This window comes from Ictidomys tridecemlineatus, chromosome 2, assembly GCF_052094955.1.
Source record: "Ictidomys tridecemlineatus isolate mIctTri1 chromosome 2, mIctTri1.hap1, whole genome shotgun sequence".
Taxonomy (NCBI): domain Eukaryota; kingdom Metazoa; phylum Chordata; class Mammalia; order Rodentia; family Sciuridae; genus Ictidomys; species Ictidomys tridecemlineatus.
In genome coordinates this window covers 60,904,658-60,927,890 of record NC_135478.1, presented here as the reverse complement: position 1 = coordinate 60,927,890, position 23,233 = coordinate 60,904,658, and the positions used below count along the sequence as shown (strand labels likewise).

Genomic DNA, 23,233 nt, shown 5'->3' with positions numbered 1-23,233 from the left:
GCTGAAAGTGAGAAGATCCTGGAACAATGTATTTTAAACACTGAAAGACAATGGATGCCAACCAAGAATTTTGTATCCAGCAAAATTAAGCTTCAGGTATGACAAAAAAATAAAAATCTTTCATGATAAACAAACGTTAAAATAATTTGCAGCCAGAAAACCAGCATTGCAAAGTGTCTTGAGCAAAACACTACACGAGGAAGAAATGAAAAACAATAACCAAAACCAACTATGGGAAGTACCTCAGTAAAGACAGAGGGTGGGGGGAAATCTAATCATGGAGAAAAAAATAAATTAAAAAAAAATGATAAATAATCAAACATGGCTGGCAGTACAAACCATATATCAATAGTAACTCTAAACGTTAATGGCTTAAACTCTCCAATAAAGCGACATAGGCTAGTAACATGGATTAAAAAAACAAATCCAACAATATGCTGCCTCCAGGAGACACATCTGATTGGAAAAGACATACATAGGCTGAAGGTGAAAGGTTGGGAAAAAATATACCACTCACACAGTCCACATAAGCAAGCAGGGGTGGCCATCCTCATATCAAATAAAATTGACTTCAAGACTAAGTTAATCAAAAGGGATAAGGAAGGACATTATATACTGTTAAAAGGAACCATTCACTAACAAGACATAACTATTATCAATATTTATACACCAAATAATGGTGCTACAACATTCATAAAACAAACTCTCCTCAAGTTCAAGAAACAAATAGACCACAACACAATAATTATGGGTGACTTTAACACACCTCTAACACCATTTGACAGATCCTCCAAACAAAAGTTGAATATGAAAACTATAGAACTCAATATCACAATCAATAGCCTATACTTAACTGACATATATAGAATATATCAACCATCATCAAGTGGATATACTTTTTTCTCAGTAGCACATGGATCCTTCTCAAAAATAGACCATATATTATGCCATAGGGCAACCCTCAGTAAATATAAAGGGGTGGAGATAATACCATACATTTTACCTGATCATAATGGAATAAAACTGGAAATCAATGATAAAAGAAGAAAGGAAAAATCCTACATCACATGGAAAATGAACAATATGTTACTGAATGATCAATGGGTTACAGAAGACATAAAGGAGGAAATAAAAAATTCTTAGAAATAAATGAAAATACAGACACAACATATCGGAACCTAAGGGACACAATGAAAGCAGTTTTAAGAGGGAAATTCATCACTTGGAGGTCATCCCTCAAAAAAAAGAAAAAAAACAACAAATAAATGAGCTCACACTTCATCTCAAAGCCCTAGAAAAGGAAGAGCAAAACAAGAACAAATGTAGCAGAAGGTAAGAAATAATTAAAATCAGAGTTGAAATCAACAAAATTGAAACAAGAGAAACTATTGAAAAAAAAGACAAAACTAAAAGTTGGTTCTTCGAAAAAATAAATAAGATCGACAAACCCTTAGCCATGCTAAACAAGAAAAGAAGAGAGAGAACTCAAATTACTAACATATGGGATGAAAAAGGCAATATCACAACAGATGCTACAGAAATACAGAAGACAACAAGAAATTATTTTGAAAACCTATATTCCAATAAAATAGAAGATAGTGAAGACATTGATAAATTTCTTTTTTTTGCCATTAATTTTTTTTAATTTTCATTTTTTTATTGATTGTTCAAAACATTACAGAGCTTTTGATATATCATCTTTCATACATTTGACTCAATTGGGTTTTGAACTCCCCAAATACAAATTGCAGACTCACTTCTATTACATACTCACATTTTTACATAATGGCATATTAGTGACTGTTGTATTCTGCTACCTTTCCTATCCCCTACTATCCCCCCTCCCTTCCCCTTCCCTCCTATCTTCCCTCTCTACCTCCTCTGTTGTTGTTCAATTCTCTCCCTTTTCCCCCCAACCCCCTTGCCCCTCATAATCTCTTATAAGTTTGTGTATCACTGAAGGTCTCCTACCATTTCCATATGCTTTCCCTTCTCTCTCCATTTCTCTCCCCCCATTCATCTTAGTTTACTGTTAGTCTTTTTCTCATGCTCTTCCTTCCTGTTCTATTCTTAGTGGTTCTCTTTATATCAAAGAAGACATTTGACATTTGTTTTTTAGGGATTGGCTAGCTTCACTTAGCATAATCTGCTCTAATGCCATCCATTTCCCTGCAAATTCCATGATTTTGTCATTTTTAGTGCAGAGTAATACTCCATTGTGTATAGCTGCCACATTTTTTTTATCCACTCATCTATTGAAGGGCATCTAGGTTGGTTCCACAGTCTAGCTATTGTGAATTGTGCTGCTATAATCATTGATGTGACCCAGATTGAGTCAGGAGGATACACACAATTTGAACAGACCAATATCAATGGATGAAATAGAAGAAGCGTTCAAAAGACTACCAACCAAGAAAAGCCCAGGACTGCATGGATATACAGCGGAGTTTTACAAAACCTTTAAAGAAGAATTAATATGAATACTTTTCAAGTTATTCCAGGAAATAGAAAAAGAGAGAGCTCTTCCAAATTCATTCTATGAGGCCAACATCACCCTGATCCTGAAACCAGACAAAGACACTTCAAAGAAAGAAAACTACAGACCAACATCTCTAATAAACCTAGATGCAAAAATGCTCAATAAAATTCTGGCGAATTGGATACAAAAACACATCAAAAAAATTGTGCAACATGATCAAGTAGGATTCATCCCTGGGATGCAAGGTTGGTTGAATATGCAGAAATCAATAAATGTTATTCACCACATCAATAGACTCAAAGATAAGAACCATATGATCATCTCAATAGACGCAGAATAACTTTATGTTCAAAACATTAGAAAAACTAGGGATAACAGGAATTTACCTCAACATTGTAAAAGCTATCTATGCTAAGCCTCAGGCTAGCATCATTCTGAATGGAGAAAAATTCAAGGCATTCCCTGTAAAATCTGGAACAAGACAGGGATGCCCTCTATCACCACTTCTATTTAATATAATTCTCAAAAAACTGGCCAGAGAAATTAGAGAGATGAAAGAAATTAAAGGCATAAAAATTGGAAAAGAAGAACTTATATTATCACTATTTGCAGATGACATGATTCTATACCTACAAGACCCAAAAGGGTCTACAAAGAAATGACTAGAACTAATAAATGAATTCAGCAAAGTGGCAGGATATAAAATCAACATTCATAAATCAAAGGCATTCCTGTATATCAGTGACATATCTTCTGAAATGTAAATAAGGAAAACCACCCCATTCACAATATCCTCAAAAAAAATAATAAATTACTTGGGAATCAACCTATCAAAAGACATGAAAGATTTATACAATGAAAACCACAGAACCCTAAAGAGAGAAATAGAAGATCTTAGAAGATGGAAAAATATACCCTGTTCATGGATAGGCAGAACTAACATCATCAAAATGGTGCTATTACCAAAAGTTCTCTATAGGTCTAATGCAATTCCAATCAAAATCTCAATGGCATTTCTTGTAGAAATAGATAAAGCAATCTTGAAATTCATATGGAAAAATAAAGACCCAGAATAGCAAAAGAAAATCTAAGCAGGAAGTGTGAATCAGGCAGCATAGCGATTCCAGATTTCAAACTATACTACAGAGAAATAGAAACAAAAACAGCATGATATTGGTATCAAAACAGGTGGGTTCAACAATGGTACAGAATAGAGGACACAGAGACTAATCCACAAAGTTACAACTATATTATATTTGATAAAGGGGTTAAAAGCATGCAATGGAGGAAGGATAGCATGTTAAACAAATGGTGTTGGGAAAACTGGAAATCCATATGCAACAAAATGAAACTGAATCCCCTTCTGTCACCATGCACAAAAGTTAACTCAAAATGGATCAAGGAGCTTGATATCAAACAGAGACTCTGTGTCTGATAGAAGAAAAAGTTGGCTACGATCTACATATTGTGGGTTTGGCCTCCAAATTCCTTAATAGGATACCCATAGCTAAAGAGTTAATAACAAGAATCAACAAATGGGACTTACTTAAACAAAAAAGTTTTTTTTTTTTCCTGCAAGAGAAACAATAATAGAGGTAAATAGGGAGCCTACATCACGGGAACAAATTTTTAGTCCTCACACTTCAGATAGAGCCATAATATCCAGAGTATACAAAGAACTCAAAAAATTAAACAAGAATATAACAAATAACCCAATCAACAAATGGGCCAAGGACCTGAACAGACATTTCTCAGAGGAGGACATACAATCAATCAACAAGTACATGAAAAAATGCTCACCATCTCTAGCAGAGAAATGCAAATCAAAACCATCCTAAGATACCATCTCATTCCAGTAAGATTGGCAGCCATTGTGAAGTCAAACAACAACGAGTGCTGGCGAGGATGTGGGGAAAAGGGTACACTTGTACATTGCTGGTGGGACTGCAAATTGGTGCGGCCAATATGGAAAGCAGTATGGAGATTCCTGGGAAAGCTGAGAATGGAACCACCATTTGACCCAGCTATTGCCCTTCTCGGACTATTCCCTGAAGACCTTAAATGAATCTACTACAGGGATACTGCCACATCAATGTTCATAGCAGCACAATTCACAATAGCTAGACTGTGGAACCAACCCAGATGCCCTTCAATAGATGAATGGATAAAAAAATGTGGCATTTATACACAATGGAGTATTACTCTGCACTAAAAATGACAAAATCATGGAATTTGCAGGAAAATGGATGGCATTAGAGCAGATTATGCTAAATGAAGCTAGCCAATCCCTAAGAAACAAATGCCAAATGTCTTCTTTGATATAATGAGAGCAACTAAGAACAGAGCAGGGAGGAAGAGCAGGAGAAAAAGATTAACAATAAACAGAGACATGATGTGGGAGGAAAAGAGAGAGAAAAGGGAAATTGCATGGAACTGGAAGGAGACCCTCATTGTTATACAAAATTACATATAAGAGGTTGTGAGGGGAATGGGAAAAATAAGGAGAGAAATGAATTACAGTAGATGGGGTAGAGAGAGAAGATGGGAGGGGAGGGGAGGGGGGATAGTAGAGGATAGGAAAGGTAGCAGAATACAATAGTTACTAATATGGCATTATGTAAAAATGTAGATGTGTAACCAATGTGATTCTGCAATCTGTATTTGGGGTAAAAATGGGAATTCATAACCCTCTTGAATCTAATGTATGAAATATGATATGTCAAGAGGTTTGTAATGTTTTAAACAACCAATAAAAAAATTTTAAAAAAGGAGAAAATTTGAAAATAATACATTTGTTATTAGAAGTACTGCCAATATACTACATCAGATAGATGAAAGAATGTTAAGGCTTGAAGACAAGGTGGATGATGTAGAACTTTCCTACAGTACTAAAAAGGAAAGACTTTTAAAAGAATATACAAGCATTTTACGACCACTTTAAAAGATCAACTGAGACTAAGCTCTTGAAGGAAGGAGTGTATATACAAACTGAAGTCATAGAATAATTATTCAGTGAACTAGCACCAGAAACATACCCTTATTTGTGAAAATAATATGTACATCAGGCACAGAAAGCATTTAGAAGGCCAAATAGATATGGCCAAAAAAGAAACTGTCCACATTATATTTTGGTTAAAATTCCAAATTTCAGAGCTAAGAATGGTTTTTACAAATTCAAGAGAGAAGTACCAAGTCATTGATAAATGGTAATGTACCTGGATAACTCTAAGTGCCTTTATGTATATTAATGATGCACTAATTAAAACAACTACAAATAAATACAAAAAAAATCAGTAGAGAAGAAAGATAACAGAGGTAGGCAAGAAGGGAGAGTACTGGGGATCAAACTGGAAAAGTGTATACCAATCTTGTATGATTATTTCAAAATTAACCCCAATATTATATATGAAATAATTATCTAATTAAGAAAAAGAAGTAAACAGTGAGTAAAACTATAGAAACTGCATGAACACTTGAAGAATGAATAATACAATTGCATAATCAAAGGGTCACTGATGAAATCAGGGGTGGGGTGGGGAAGTTTTAAATAAACATCAGACCCATGTGAGAATCAAAACACAATTTGGGATATAGTAAAAACAGTTCTTTTTTTTTGTTCTTTGGTTTTTTCTTTTCTTTTATTGAGACATTGTGTGTGTATATGTATATAAAATAATGGGATTCAGTATAACAAATACAGAAATGCACATAATATATTTTGATAAATCTTACTACACAGTACTTTTTCTTTCCCTCCCCATGTCTCTCCCCTAATGTACCAAAAGCAGTTGTATGAGGGAAGTTTATAGCAATGGCTACTTCCATTTAGAAATCTGAGATATTTCAAATTTAAAACCTCATGATGCATCCCAAGGTCTAAGAAAAACATCAGCAAATTAATTCTAAAACCAATACAAAAAAAGAATTAATAAATGTCACAGCCAAATTTATAAAGTAGAAAGTTAAATTTAAAAAACCAACATAGTACTAATGAAACAAATGGTTGTTGAAAAGGTAAATAAGATTAATAAACCCTTAGCAAAGGTAAATAAAAAATAAAGAGAGAGAGAAGGAAGATACAAATGAATAAATCTAGAAACAAAAACAGAAATATAACAACAGATACCACTGAAATCCAGAGGATCTCTAGAGAGTGGAAAACTAGTATTTCAATGCATAGGAAAATCTAGATTATATTAAAGACTCAAATTGCAATACATGAAAAAAATCTAGAAGATATTGATGAAATATGTCCTAAAATTTTTGAATCAAAAGGATAGAGAAAAACAAATAGCTCAATACCAAGCAATTAATTTGAAGCAATAATAGAAGCCTCCAAGGCCAGAGGTGAATGCATTGCTAAATTTTATCAGATATTTAATGAAGAACTGATATTAATCCCCCCATTACATGTAAGAGCAAAGGAAAGATGCTTTCAAAGCAATTCTGTAAAGTATTACCCTGATTGGAAAAGTGAATATGGACAGAACAAGGAAAAAACTAGAGACCAATATCCTTGAGGAACAAAATATAAAAATTCTCATAAAAATCTTTGCAAACCATATTCAGCAGCACATTACAAAATAACATACAATGTCAGGCATGGTGGTATATGTCTATATTCTCAGAAAGGTAGGGTGTTATTTCAGGCCCACTGTAATTTCAAAGCCAGCCTGGGAAAATTAGTGAGACCTGTATCAAAGTGAACAATAAAAGGGGCTGGGGTGTGACTCAGTGGTACTGTGGTCCTGGTTTGAGTCTCTAGTGTCATATACAAAAAAAAAAAGTACAAGCTGATTTTGCTCCAGGATAATTCAATAAATGCAAATCAATGGAACTAATACACCACATATAGAATCAAGGGCAAAACCAATTGATCATTTCATCAGCTGCAGGAAAAGCCTTTGACAAATTCAATGGCCCTTTATAATAAAGCTCTGAGGAACTAGAAAGAAGAGAAGTTTATAACAAGATAATAAATACCAAGAGTATCAAACCCAAAGCCAATAGTATAATGAAGAGGAACATTTTCCCTGAAATCAGAAAAATACAAGGATGTTCATTGCCACCAACCTCACTAATCACAGTACTTAAAATTTTAGACAAGAGAAAGAAATAAAAGGGATTCAAATAGAAAATTTAAAATTGTTAAATTATTTTTATATGCAAATTATATAGTCCTATTCTTAGAAGACCACAAATGTCATAAGAATTCTACTTCCAATGAATAAGTTCATCAGAGTAAAATGATATAAAATAAATATATATAACAATAAATTGTCTATATACCAATAGCAAACCTGGAGAGAATAAAGCAAGGGTAATAGGTCATTCAAATAGCTTTAAAAATAGATAGGAATAACCCTAGTTAAGGAAGTGAATGTCCTCTTCAAGAAAAATTACAAATTACTGAAAAAGAAACTAAAGAAGACAACTGGAAGTAGAAAGATCTCCTATGTTCATGGAAAGGCAGAATTAATATTGTGAAAATGGCCATATACCATAAGTGAATTATAGATTCCATGCATTCCCATTCAAATTCAAATGATATTGTTCACATAAATGTGCGGCAAATACAAAACAAATAAAACTACTCCTAAATTTATATGGAAGAAAAAAAAAACAAATGACTTAGACAAAGTGATGCTGATCATAAGAGCAATGATGGATACACCACAATGCCCAATTTCAAAATATAAAACAGAGCCACAGTAATAAAAACCATGGTCTTGGTGAGAAGGAAGACCCATGACCAATGAAATAGAAGAGAAGTCAGAGAGCCAAACCCACAGAAGTACATTCATGTGATTCTAGGCAAAGTTGCCAAAAATATATTTTGGAGAAAAGACAAAAGACATTTTAGAAATAGTGTTGGGAAAACTAGATATCCATATGTAAAAGAAAACTAGATGACTATTTTCTAACACTGTACAAGAGTTCATTCAAAAATGACTAAAAACATATGTACCAGACTAGAAGGTTTACAACTGCTAGAAGAAAATATATTCAAAACACTTAAGTATGTAGGCAATGACTTCCTGAATAGAGATTCCTACAGCTCAGAAAATAATAGCAACAATGGATAAGAGGGAGTGCTTCAAACTGAAAAATTCCTGCATAGTAAGTGAAACATATTAACAGTATGAAGAGGTAGCCTCCAGAATTGGAGAAAAGCTTTGCCAGCTACTCTTCTGACAGAAGGTTAATATCCTGAAAATATTAACACAAACATCTTAACACCAGAAACACAAAAATCTTCTCAATCAATGAGCAAATTCACAGCTGGTTCTCAAAATTAGAGATATAAATGGCCGACACTTTGGTTAAAAAATGCATAACATCTTTAGCAATCGGGGAAATGTAAATCAAAACAACATCAAGCCTCCATTTTCCACCATTCAAAAAAGTAATCATCAAGAAAACAAATAATAGTGGGAAAATTGAGGAGAAAATCTCTTATACGCTATTGGTAGAAATATAAATTACTATGGCCCTATGGAAATTTGTATGAAGGCTACTCAAAAAACTGAACATAAAACTACTTTATGATACAACTATACTACTCAGTACTTACAGGAAAATATTAAAGTCAGCTTACTTTAGAGATATACATATGCCCATCTTTACCATGACACCATTCAAAATAGGCAAGTTAAAGAATCAGGCTAGATGTTAACAAAAAAAAATGAATAAAAAATGTATTATATATACACAAGGAAGATTTTTACACATAGAAAACAACAAAACTAAATCCATTTTAGGAAAATGAATGACATAGGGAAGCCTAATGTTAAGTAATATAAACCAGACTCAGAAAACAAGTATTATATATTGCTCTCATATAGAAAACTAGAGGTAGAAATGTTCAACGTGAAAATAGATGAATAATAAATTTTATCCATTAGCATACATAAAATTGGGAGTATGGATAAAGAAATGTTAAAGTTAGTATTGGGGGAGTATAATTGATCTATATGTATGTACAAACATGCCACCATAAAAATTTTGTGTAATTATTGTGTACAAATTTTTTAAAATTAACCATCTTTTTAAAATTTTCAGAACTTTATTTATTTTTTATTTATCATGTTCATTACCACTATTACTTGTTCTGTTTAGATTTATATTTTCTTTGAATAGCAGTTATATATATATATATATATATATATATGTATGTATATATATATATATATATATAATTGATTTCTTTTTAGTTATATGTGACAGTAGAGTTCATTCTGATATAATTCAACAAGCACTAACCATCAATAAATTAAGTTTATATTAATTGATACTAAATATAAATTACTTGAAGGTTTAATAAGAACAGAAGTAAAGAAACTATTGATTTTTAAGTGTCTAAAATATGCCTCATTTATTTGTTTATTTTTCTATTCATTATAATCACAAAATTATTGTGATGGTAATCCCACACCCTGCCTCCTAGTCATTCAAGAATGTCAAGAGTAAAAAACAGACAAATATGACACATTGTTCAAATATCCAGCATGTACTTCCCCAAATATTCCTATGTTTGGACTAATATTGAGTTGCTACTCTTATTAATTTCAATATTTCTTATTTTAAGTATCAGCCATCTTGACTCTCTTATTCAATCTGGATACTTATCTTGCTCTTCATATGCATCCCCTTTTCTCAGCTTCATATTTATAAAGCTGTTCTTTTGGCTTCTTTTCTATTTCTTTCCATAAGGGCACACCAAAGAATTGTTTATTCCTGCCACATTCTGTCAATGTTAATTCACCTGTTGCTATCCTTGTTTTCTATTGTAATTTTGTAGTCTTATTTCTTTCTAGCATTTTTGTCATCATGGAAGATGATATGCAAAAAAAAAAGAAAGAATGAAAGAGGTTTTAAAAAATTACCTTTGATTCAGGTGATGAAAAGAAAGGACAATCATTCTTTATTCTGATTGCTTTCACAAGTGTTTCAACTACATCCTTCTTTTGACTGGCAGGGTTACTGTTGTCAGGTAAGTTTCCACTCTTTTGGTTCCCAGTGTCATATTTTACTTCTAACAATAAAAACAAAATAAATGATATACAAAAATTCTGTAATTTCAAGTCAATAAGCTGCACAACATCAGGCAGCCTTCAAATAGCTTACCATCCTTCATGGATTGTCTGGAAGCTTCAGTTAATTCTCCTCCTTCTTCTGGGATGTTCTAGGGCAAAAGAGATTAAGATATAATAAGAACCAAAGTTAAAAAATTAATTAATGTTCTCCATGACTGTAGGTACAATAGAATAAGCATGTTGATGCATACTCAAACTATAATTTTCTCACTTACTAAGCTATACCTTCTAATGAGGAAAGGATTATGAGCCATGACATAGAGATTTCCAAAATGTACTCCTCTTCAATTGATTTTTACACAAATACTGAAATCCATTATACTATTTTCTTAAGCTGAATGATGTAGGATAAAAATTGTAGCCATCTTTACTTAGAGTACTTTTGAAAAAGACTAACAATATGAGAAATTATATGTGATATTTTAATGTGTTTTTATGACTTATATTGGCATGAATTACCTCTTGTGGGGAAAGCTGTAAGATATGAGCTTTAAGAGTATCTATTAAAGAAGAGTGATTGGATACATAAACAGTATAAGTTTTGTCTATCCTATGTGTCAAATAGCTCAAGATAAATGATTATTCAAATTTTTCTCCTTCCAAGGAAAAGAGGAATGACAAAAAAAATCATGTGGGAGTGATATCAATGAATAAAAACCACACAGTGTTGTTATACAGAAACATTAACTCAATGATCAAACCACAGTGACAGAGATGGCACAATGAATAGACAATGAAGAGATGTTTTCTTCAAGGAAAATAGTATTGGAGTAAGTCATTTGTTTTAGAAAGGGGCATATCTTCTTTTTATTCCAGTAACTTCATATAATTGAGTTAACAAAACAATAAGATATAAAACAATAAAATATTTTTTAATAAACCAGGTGGTGCTGCAAATCATATCACCAGGTTTGCTTGACATAGGTAACAAGACAGTGGAAGAAGTCCTTTTTTTTGCATTACAATTCTTAATACACCTTTATACTACAGTTTATCATCTCCTGGTTAGTATGTAAGTTAGTATATAAGGTATGTTGACACCAAATTTACATCTTCACATGTGTATTTGTATAATGAAAGATAAGTAAGAAGGATTCTTCCTTTATAGCACCAATTTGAGATAACTTACTCAAACTTTCACATACCATATATTAAAAGAGAATACAAACTTAAAGCATATTTTTTAATTCAGTAGACTTAATTACTAGTTGTCTGATGCATATTACATTACTTAGGACATTTCAGCAAGTAGACATTTATTTTCTCCACATTTACTCATGTTCAATACTGTGTATAACACCAGCTTTTAGAAATGGTGCATTTCTCCAGGCCAAATGAGCTCAGTTAAGCTATGAATAATACCATAATAGCATTCTAAGTGGAACACACTATGATAGCTCTATATTAATTTCCCCCCAAATAAATATTACACACTTCTTTTTCACATAATATTTAGCTCTTAATCACTGAAATAAAATTAAAGTCATTTCAAAAACAAAATTTAAAATTTAAATTTTATTTTACTACTCCAGGATTTTTACAAATATATTTCTAACCTGGAATAGTTCATAAAAATAGTAGTGTTTTACAATGAATATTTAAGTAAATACAGAAACTAAAATTTGAAATTTCAGAATGTGACATAGAATTTAGATATTTTAAGAAATTATAATGGAAAAACAACAATTCTGAAACTAAAGTATTACTACAATTATTGAGAGTCTCTGCTTCCAGAACTGATTATTACTTTGCACACACCATCTATTCTTCAATTAGATGAAGAGTAAATTTTTAGAAAAGTTCATTACCTCATTTTTTTAGATTTGTATTGGTTCTTTTTAGTTATACATCACAATAGAAGTTATATACTAGCATATAATTATAAAATTATAGAATATAATTTGTTCTAATTCAGGACCTAGTACTTCCTTCTGTTCTACTAATCTTTCTGTTATTTACAGTAGTTTTTTTTTAATTACGGTCACTTTTAGTGGAAAGACTCAGAAAGTATGAATATGTAAACACTTTTTAATACAAGTATTAAGATACAGATTCTAAACTTTTGGTTGCCACAATTCCCAATATTATTTTAGTATAAATATAGAGCCAAGGAGAGAAATAGAGAATAAAAATCTCTGAAAATGTTATGATAGTAAAACATTAACCAAGGGTTCAAATGAATAAAGAAAAGCTATGTGCAATGTATATTATACATTCCAAACTAAAAGCACCAGGGAAATTTCATGATTCTAGAAAAATTAATTTAGGCATTAAATTATTAAAGTATTATAAGTCTTGTTAAACTAAGAAAATTTTCATATAAAATGTCAGAAAAAAATATAGCAGAATTTTCAGCATTAACATCTTAAAAACACAAAATTCAGAGCAAGAACATGAATTTTACAAAATATCCCTTTACCTTAATATGAGCTTCATAGTTGTTCTCAATCATTTCAAAGCAGGACTCACCTGGATGAGTTTTTTGGGTAGATCTTTAGAGCAAAAATGTACAACAACAATGGGTGAGTTATTTTATTTTAAAAATAAAGTCTGTTTAAAGTTTAGGTATAATTTATTAAATGGTGGTTCTTGATTGAAATAATTAAAATATGACCTCCATTTACAAAAAAAGCTCATATTCACTTCCTTCTGCCTCTACTGCTGTAAATCTATAAAATATTCAATGAATGTACTCTGAGTTCCAATTCAGAGTGATAGTCAATACAGCAGCAGAACCTGAGGATAATTTATACTTGCAAACTGCCAGTCTTGAAGGCTGAACTTAAACCCAAGTAATGGCTGACATTTTTTTTCCACCTGAACTGAAACAAATCTCTGATAACCCAAGACAAGGTAACAAGATGCGTAATTCCCTCTCTTGGATATCTATGAGTCAAATACTAAGGAAGAGGGCTTGAAAATGGCAGTCTTTGTTCTTCAGCATGGAAATCACCAATAGAAATACCGTATGTATTCCCTTTACCCACAAACAGAGCACAGAGTTCTCTGAAACTTAAAAAAATTGAAAGTTAAAAAGTGAATATATATGTTAATTAGAATACTTTTGTCAGAAAAATTGAAATAAATTATAAAATTAATTTTTCCTATATAGGTCCAACTTTATTCAGGTCCAAATAAACTAGCAAGCACTTTAAAACCTTTATAGGCACTCAGATGCTCAAGGGGAAAGACTACCATAAAAGCAGAGTCTTGGTGTTCATACCTCTGTTTCCCTAACCATTATGTAAGTGTCTTCCTTCCTCTGGGAATCCATTTCCCAGTACCTCATCTGCAGAACTCAGTGGCAGTCTCCAAACTTGAAATTTATATCCCATGAATATGCAGATTCCTGACACAAGGGTAAACTAAACGGAGTCTCAATGGCCTGTCTAAATACCTTACCAACTACTCAACTGAATCTTTGTAATGACTTTGCCTGTCAATCATTCCTGCACCCAATAGTACATGTATATTGTAAGAACACCAGCAAGTTGGAAAGAAAGTGAAGGTTAATGGACACCCACTTTGGGCCACAGATCCATATATTCCAACAAATTTTATCCATGTATTCTAACAAATTCACTAGTCTCTAATTCACTCTTGCATAACAAGGATGCAAACAAAAAAATACAAGCTATCAGAATCCTCTAAATATTGCATTAAAATGCCTTTAGAGAGAGCTTTTAATATTAATTCCTGTTTTCTGTGCCTCAAACAGATCATAAACCCCAAGATTTTAGACTGTTTTCTAAAACCCTTATTCCTATGAGATACAGTATTGTTACTCTTCAAAATAGTCCCTTTCTTCATTAATTAAGTTTGATCCTCTATTACACTGGTCACTTAATAGTTCTAGTCTTGTCCTCTTTATTTGGGGTTCCTATAGTCAGTCCTCATTCTATTATAAAAAAAAATTCACCTTAAAAATTATAACCAGGGGCTGGGGATGTGGTTCAAGTGGTAGGCGCTCCCTGGCATGTGCATGACGCTGGATTTGATCCTCAGCACCACATAAAAATAAAATTAAAGATGTGGTGGTATACCAAAAACTGAAAAATAAGTATTAAAAAATTCTCTCTCTCTCTCTCTCTCTCTCTCTCTCTCTCTCTCTCTCTCTCTCTCCCTCTCTCAAGAAAAAATAATAACCAGTAAATGTACTGAGCTTAGAACTAAGGAACTGGAGTTCAAATATCATTACTGTCATCATTTGTACCCACAAAAGCCCCTTTAATATTTTTAAATTTCAGGTTCATTCTCAAAATTATCATTTGGCCAGCATGTCAAATACATGTTGAAAGACTAGATGGTTTCTAAAATTTTTTAAAATTCTGAAATTCTCTGAATTTTCGAATATGTCAGCAGAAAAAGAAATAATATTCAATTCAATTGACAAAATAAAAACACAAATGGAAAAAAAACAGAAAATACAAATAAAAATTAAATCAGAGATTATAGTAATAGAAAAAAAGGATCAAAGTAAAAGTCTTCATAAAATGGATGGGATAGTAATTAAAGAGAAACTTATTGGAAAATCAGGAAGTAGAGAAATCAAAATGTCCTCTAAGTATTAATATAATTAATACAACATTGTCTAAACAATGTTATTCTTCACTTCCAGAAAAATAATTTTTCTATAGCACTTGTCTGATCTTGTTTATTAGAAAACCATGTGGCCATAGATCTGTGAGATTTTACATAAAAGATTTGTGTATTAAAAAAACAAACAAACCAAAAGAAAACTGGTTACCAGTAAACTTTCAAAGTCAGGACAAATTCTTTGACTATAACCCGGCTTCTCAGTTAAAACATAAATCAGAATTAACACATAATTGCCTTTAACTTTCTAAACTGATGATATAGAATTGATGATACATCTCGGTATCAATCTGTACATTGTGACAACACAATGGAGTTGTCAGCCAGGTAAGGCTACAGTCTAACCACAGGCCCAACACTTATTAAATAGGCAAATATGGGACAAATAGTCATCTCTATAAATGACTGCTGCTTTATTAGTAATTAACAGGTTATAATAGCACAGACACTTTCAAAGTGTTTGTAAGAAAACTTTAGGAAAAAAGTGTTAACTGAATGTGGTGTCTGTCCCAGAATAGAATACTCAACAAATCCTTATATCTTCACTCTCCACTTAGTTAGTAGATATTTTTCATTTAAAATCTATAAATTCATACCTTCTTAATGAGTCATCTTTAGAACTTTCTTTTACTATTAAAGAAAACAGTAAAATATATATTTAATCAAAAACAGAAATGTAAAATACTAAACGTTGATGACTGATGTTTTATTATAAAATATTCCTTTAGGCCCATACTTAGAGAACTTTTAAAATTAACATTAATTATATTTCTGACAGGCAAGCAATGATTAACAACTCCTATGTCTCCTACTATGTACTTATCAAATGCAAGGAAGATACAAGAAAATTGCAAAAATTTGATAATTAAAAGTAAATAATTACCATAATCATAATCCTTACTAAAAGCTTCAAGATGAAAGAAAACCTTATCATTGTCACATAAAATAGCATAAAGATATCAGTATCAAACAAGGGGAGACATGATGGTTGATTAGCAGGAAGTGGCTTTTCTCACAGCTCCACCACATGGGACTCAGAGTGAGAAAACTGCTTCTCTGTGAGGTGGGTGATAAAAGCATGCCACTGGTACTCAATATTGGCCAGAGAGCCTTGAAAACTGGGGAATTTAGGGTGCATTAGACAAAGATGAAAAACAGAAATGGAGCTTAGGTTCTATGGGAGTTGGGTAAATCAGTACCTAAGGACAGGAAAGACTGAAAAATGCTGCAGAGAAGGGGCTAGGGTTGTGGTTCAGTGGTAGAGTGTTTGTCTAGCATGCATGAAGCACTGGGTTCAATCCTCAGCACCACATAAAAATAAAATAAAAACACTGTGTCCACCTAAAACTAAAAAAGATAATGATGATAATAATAGTAATAATAATAAAAAGAAGAAGAAGGAGAAGGAGAAGGAGAAGGAGAAGGAGAAGGAGAAGGAGAAGAAGAAGAAGAAGAAGAAGAAGAAGAAGAAGAAGAAGAAAAAGAAAAAGAAGAAGAAGAAGAAAAGTGCTACAGACAGTCTTGGAATGCAGAACCTTGGACCAGAGGGTCAAGCCTAACCTGGGCAGACTCAGAAGCTATTCTAATCAATAAACTGTGACATAAAAGTCACCCCTGGTCTACCTGCTATGTTTGGGGAGCTGAAGTTGGAGACATGTTTGAACATCTGCATTGCTGTGGCACCAACTCAGACTGGGAACTTAGAACCATGTGTTGGGGCTCAGTCCAATAAATAAATCTGGCAGACACCAGCCACAAGATATAAACTGAGCCTAGCAAATCAGGAGAATATCTGGTATGGAAATAAGTTTTCCTGGGGGTAATGCAAGTCAGATAGGCCAAAGAAAGCCTTCCTACTCTCTTCTCTTGATAGACCAATGCCTAAGACCAGTGGCAGTGGATTCAAAATCTGAATGAGCAGGAGTGATGGAGCTTGGTGCTTGGGAGCAGATCTCAGGAGGTCAGAAAGAATAGTATCTCTGAAAAAAAGAACTGGTGAAGAACTGGCTTTTCTGTGACATGAGTGTAGCTTTGGGGAGAAGAGTGGGGTATAGTCCTAGGGGTGCATTGATTTATTTATGCCCAGTAACTCTTCATGCAATGAAACACCTGGGGCAAAAACTAGACCTCATTGCCTCCCATGAGAACATCTTGTAGAACCCAGCATAACCTATACCCTGGGGGTAGAGTTGACAGCACCTCTCACAGTTCTTCATACCATCCCATGGAGAATGAAAACTGAGAGATGGAAAGACACCCAAAACAGCAAGCACATACTCTCACTGACAATCTTATAGGTTTTTTTTCCTTTTTTAGTTTTTCAACGTGTATTGATGAATACATGGTAGACATTTATACAGTTGTACATGTACATATATTTTTCTGCTTTCTAATTTGTAGCATTCTTAAACATGATTATTTTTCCTTATTCTGTTTTTTTTTTTTTTTTTTTTTGAGGTTAGGCTTGACCCTCTGGTCAATTAGCATATTTTGTATTGACTTTATATTCTGTTTCAAAACTTTTATTTCCCTTTGTTTCTATTTCTCCTTTTTCTCTTATAAACAGTCAAATTCCATTGTTCTCTCTTTACTCTATATTTTTACTTCTTTTTTTCTCCTTCTTCCTCATAAACAACACATCCTATATCAACTATGCATCTGCCCTATTCACACCTGGAAACTACAAATCATTTTCTATCCTCACTGCACCTTTCCTCATAAGGAAGTTTATTTTTAATTTCTCCTAACACTAATTTGTTTATAAAACTCCACAGACACCACCACTAATGCTGAAACAACAATTAATACAGTTGAAGCCATCAGAAACATCTATTCTTTGATTTTATGAAAGATATAATTCATGGTTACTTACTGTCTTTACTGACAGAAATCAATACAGTTCTGTTTATTGTAACAACTTTATGTGAAAATAAAAATTAAGTACTCAATTTAGTTCTATATATTGTACACACAGTTGGTTGCAATTATTTGACTCCCGCTCCCCCAAATATCTGAGCCACAGGATATCTTCAAGATCACTAGAAATGCATGGACTAGAAGTTCTGTGGAGGCAGATTCATTTAGATAAATGAGTGGACACACAAAGAATATGAACAAGCAAGGGAACAAATCATTCCAAACAAACCAGAATGACTCAACAGCATATTCCACAAAAACCACAGTGAAGAGAACATCAGAGAAGGAATTTTGAAAGTTTATACTTCAACTGACCTATGAGATAAAAGATAATGTAAGGAGTAAAATCAGAGAAAACACAAGAAGTGAAAAATCACTTCAATAAGGAAATAGAAGTTCTAAAAAAATCAATCAGAAATTCTTCAAATGCATAAATAAATAAACCAAATTAAAAATTCAATACAAAGCATCACCAATAAATGAGGTGACTTGAAGGACAGATGTTTAGGTGATAAAGCAGTAGTACATAATCTTGAAAATAAAGTTCATCATGGAGAAAAGATGTTACCAGACCATGAACAAAATTTTCAAAAAATATGCGATAATATGAAAAGGCTAAATTTAAGATTAATTGGGGTAGATGAAGGCATTGAGTTTCAAACCAAAAAAATGAACAATCTATTCAATGAAATAAGAGAAAATTTCCAAAATCTTAAGAATGAAATAGAAAAGCAAACACAGGAGGTATATAGAACTCAAAATATATAAAATTGCAACAGGCCCACTTCTAGCCACATTATTATGAAAATGCTTAACAAACAGAGTAAATATAGAATTTTAAAACCTGCTAGAGAAAAATGATTGGTCACATTGAAAAGCAAGGAAAACCGATCCAGATCTCAACTAACTTATCAACCCAGACAGTAAAAGCTAGGTGGTGTTTGAATAATATATACCAAGCTCTGGAAGAAAATGGATACCACACCAAGAATACCAAATTATGTCAGATTTAAATATGAGTTAAAAGTATCCATAAAAAAATTTTTAAAAAATCACAACTAGAAATCTGGCATTATAAAACATACTCAATAAAATATTTCACGAAGAAAAAATAAAATATTCAAATAAAAACAGAGTAAAACTACAACTAAAATAATAGTTAATCAAAGTAGAATCTAATTCAACTAGATAATTAGAAATAAATCAAAACATAAGGAAATACAAATCATATCTCAATAATAACACTGAATGTTAATGGAATCAACTCATCAAAAGGTATACGCTGGCAGATTGAATTAAGAAACAAAACCCAACACTATGCTGTCTCTAAGAGACTAACCTCATAGGCAAAGATATTCACAAGATATCTAAAGATATCCACAGTGAAAGGGTAAGAAAAGCACATCAATCACATGGAACTCATAAACAAGCAGGTGTTTCTATTCTCATATCTGACATAATGGATTTTAAGCATAAGTTACTTAGAACAGATAAAAAAGGCCATTTCATATTGCTTAAGGGAGTAATATAAAAGAAAGAAATAACAACAGTAAATATATATGCTCCAAACTATGAAGCATCTATGTAAATTCTTATCAATATTGAGAATCAAACAGATCACAACACAATAATTTTGGGAACTTTAACATGCCTCTCTCATCACTAGACAGATCAAACAAACAAAAATTAAACATAGAAGGTACAGAACTAAAGTTACAATTAATAATTTAGATCTAACAGAAATATATAGAACAGTTTACTCATCAATGACTGAATACATTTTCTTCTTAGCTACACAGGGAATATTTTCCAAAAATAGAACATATTTTAGTACATAAAGCAACATTTTGCAAATACTAAAAATAGAGATAATATCTTGCACTCTATCATATCATAATGTTATAAAACTAGAAATCAACAAGATTAAAAAAGCTAACACTAGTAGACTAAATACACTACTGAATAATGAATGGATAGATGAACAAATCAAGGTTAAAATAAAGAAAATATGAACAAAAATGAGAATTTTGAGATAATATATAAAAATCTTTGGGACCCTGCCAAGGCAGTTTTAAGATAAATGTTTATATCATTGAGCCCATAAATTAAAAGAATAGAAAGTTATTGAGTAAATAACATTACCTCTCAAGGTCCTAGAGAAAAACACTGAAATCAGCAAAAGACAGGAAAGAATAAAATTTAAAGATGAAATTTATAAAATAAACATGTAAAAATTGAAAAATATGAATCAAAATGTTGTGTTTTTTTAAAAATAAATAAATAAAACTGACAAACTTTAGCCAAGGTAACTAAGAGAAAAAAATGCAAAGTACCAAAACCTATGGTGAGAATGCAAATATCACCACAGACACGACTGAAACAGAGCATATATAGAAGCTATTTAAAATATATATATACCCCAATAAGCTAGAAAATCTTAAAGACATCAGTAATTTCTGGAGATATGAGCTACCCAAATCAAACCAAACCAGAAGAATCTAGAAAATTTAAACAGATCAATTACAAGTAATGAGAATAAAGAAGTCACTAAGAGCCTACCAACGAAGAAAAGCTCAGGACCAGATAGATGCTCAGCCAATTTCTACCAAACCACTAAAGAAAAACCGATACCAATCCTCCTCAAATTATTTCATGAAATTGAAAAAGAGGGAACTCTTCAAACTCATTCAATGAAGCTTATCTCACACTGATACAAATCTAGACAAAGAAACATCAAAAAAGAAAAATTCAGATTAATATCCTTGATGAACATAGATGCAAAAATCTTCAATAAAATACTGCTAAACCTCATTCAAAAATATATTAAAAAGATAGTGCTCCATGACCAAGTGGGTTTCATCCCAGGAATGCAACATTGATTCAACAAATGGAAATCAGTAAATTTAATTCATCACACAAATAGACACTGAGATAAGAATACATAATTGCAGCATCTCTTTTTGAAAAAATACTACATCCATTCATGCTTTAAACACCAGAAATAACAGAAATGAAAGAATCATACCAACACTGTAAAAGCTACATATGACAAACCCAAGGCCAACCTAATACTAAAGGAGTACTACTACAGTATTCTTTCTGAAAACTGGAATGAGAAAGGGGAGCCCACTTTCACTATTTCTATTAGTACACAAACCAACTTGTAGCAAGTACAAAATGTAGAGATAATACCCTGCAATCTATCAAATCATAATGTAATAAAATCCCAGAAGATAAAATTCACTATTGAATGAATAGAGAGCTGAACAAATCAAGTCTGTTAATCTCTAGCCAGAGCAATTTGGCAAAGAAAGGTAATTAAAGGAATATGAATAGGGGAAAAAAGGGCTAAAACTAGGTCCACTTGAAGAGGACATAATTATATATTTAGAAGACCCCAAAAGAAGTCCACCAGAAAACTCCTAGAACTCAAATTAATTCACCAAGTTGAAGGATACAAAAATAATACTCATAAATAAATTGTGTTTCTATACTCCAATAACGAATAAGCTAAAAGATAAATTAGGAAAATTATCTCATTAAAAAAAAAACTTGTGAATCAACCTAACAAAAGAGGTAAAAGATCTCTACATTGAAAATTACAGAATACTAAAGAAATAAATTGTGGAAGACCATAGGTGATGAAAAGACTTCTCTGTTCTTGGATATCCAGAATTGTCAAAATGGCCATCATACTGAAAGTGTAAAAAGATTAATGCAATTCCCCTTAATAGTCCAAAGATTTTCTTCACACAAACAGAAATAGCAATTATGAAATTCACTTGGATAAACAAAAGACACAGAATATCCAAAACAATCCCTAGCAAGAAAAATGAAGCAGGAGGCATCACAATATCAGACCTCAAATTACACTACAGAGCTATAAAAAGAAAATCAGTATGGTATTGGCAACAAAATAGGTAAGACCACCAATGGAACAGATGATATAGAAACAAATCCATATAAATACAGTTACCTCATACTATATACAAAGGCACCAATATTATACATTGGAGAAAAGATAGCTTCTTCAACAAATGGTGCTCAGAAAATTGGTAATCCTTATGTAGCAGAATTAAATTAAACTCTCATTCTCTCACCATGCACAAAACTCAACTCAAAGTGGATCAATGACCTAAGTATTAGACCAGAATCCCTGCACCTGCTAGAAGAAAATGTAGGCCCCAAACTCCACCATATCTGCTTAGAATCTGATTTCTTAATAAGATCCCTAAAGCACAAGAAGTTGTTGGTGGGCCTGACCTTGGATCTATGTGGAGGAATGCTTATCTTGCTAATGATTGTGCAGTAGGGAAATGCTAACTACAGCTCTATGTTTTGAGACAGAGTGTTGTCAGAACACTGGCAAGCAGCATTTCCCTGTTTCTTTGACAAGAAGTTATTTCCCTGTTAGTACAAGGTTAGCCTACATGGCAGCTCCTAGACTCTTGGTTTCAGGACTCCCATAATATGATATGTTGGGTATCATCTCTGGCCTATCATGATTGTTATATGTAAATTGGCACATACCCACTATAAAAGCTATTTTTTGCTGCACATACAGCCAGACACCATTCTATGAAACTGTTTCTGGAGGGGGTTTCTCTGTTCCCTCAAGCTCCCATCAGTTGATGCTGGAAAGGCAGGCCCCTCAGCAAGAAGTAAAATCAATTATCAATAAAAGGTATGGCATCAAACTAAGAAGCTTCTTCATTGCAAAGAAAAAAACCAAGGATGTGAAAAGAGAACCAACAGAATAGGAAATATACCCTTCCCCCTGCACCTCAGAAAAAGCATTAACTTCCAGGATAGATAAAGAACTAAAAAATATAAATTAAAACTATACCATCACCACCCACCACCACTCAATTAACAAATGGGCAAATAAATTTAACAGGAACTTCACAGAAAAAATAAAAATGGTCAACAAGTATATGAAAACATCTATAGAAATTAGAGGAATTCAGTAAACAGTTTTAAAAAGACATTCCAGTGTAGGAGACAGCAAATATGCTGATCTCTTACTTCCAGCTACTTTTTCTATCTTTTGTGTATTACAAACAGAACTTTACCTCCCCTAGGAATAAAACTGTTGAAAGATTACACCTTTCGGAGTTTATACACTCTTATCCATACCACATTGTCA

At 32.4% G+C, this 23,233-nt stretch overlaps 1 protein-coding gene across 1 annotated transcript in view; it reads right to left on the bottom strand.

Annotated features, from left to right (window-relative positions):
• LOC144375100 (ankyrin repeat domain-containing protein 26-like) overlaps nucleotides 1-23,233 on the bottom strand; it is a 67,731-nt gene that overhangs the window by 38,229 nt on the left and 6,269 nt on the right. The window contains exons 2-4 of the mRNA XM_078038657.1: nucleotides 12,995-13,067; nucleotides 10,607-10,664; nucleotides 10,366-10,514 (exon numbers count right to left, since the gene is read on the bottom strand). Coding sequence (XP_077894783.1) covers nucleotides 10,366-10,514; nucleotides 10,607-10,664; nucleotides 12,995-13,027 — 240 coding nt within the window. The 5' untranslated portion in view covers nucleotides 13,028-13,067. The remainder of the gene's footprint in view (nucleotides 1-10,365; nucleotides 10,515-10,606; nucleotides 10,665-12,994; nucleotides 13,068-23,233) is intronic.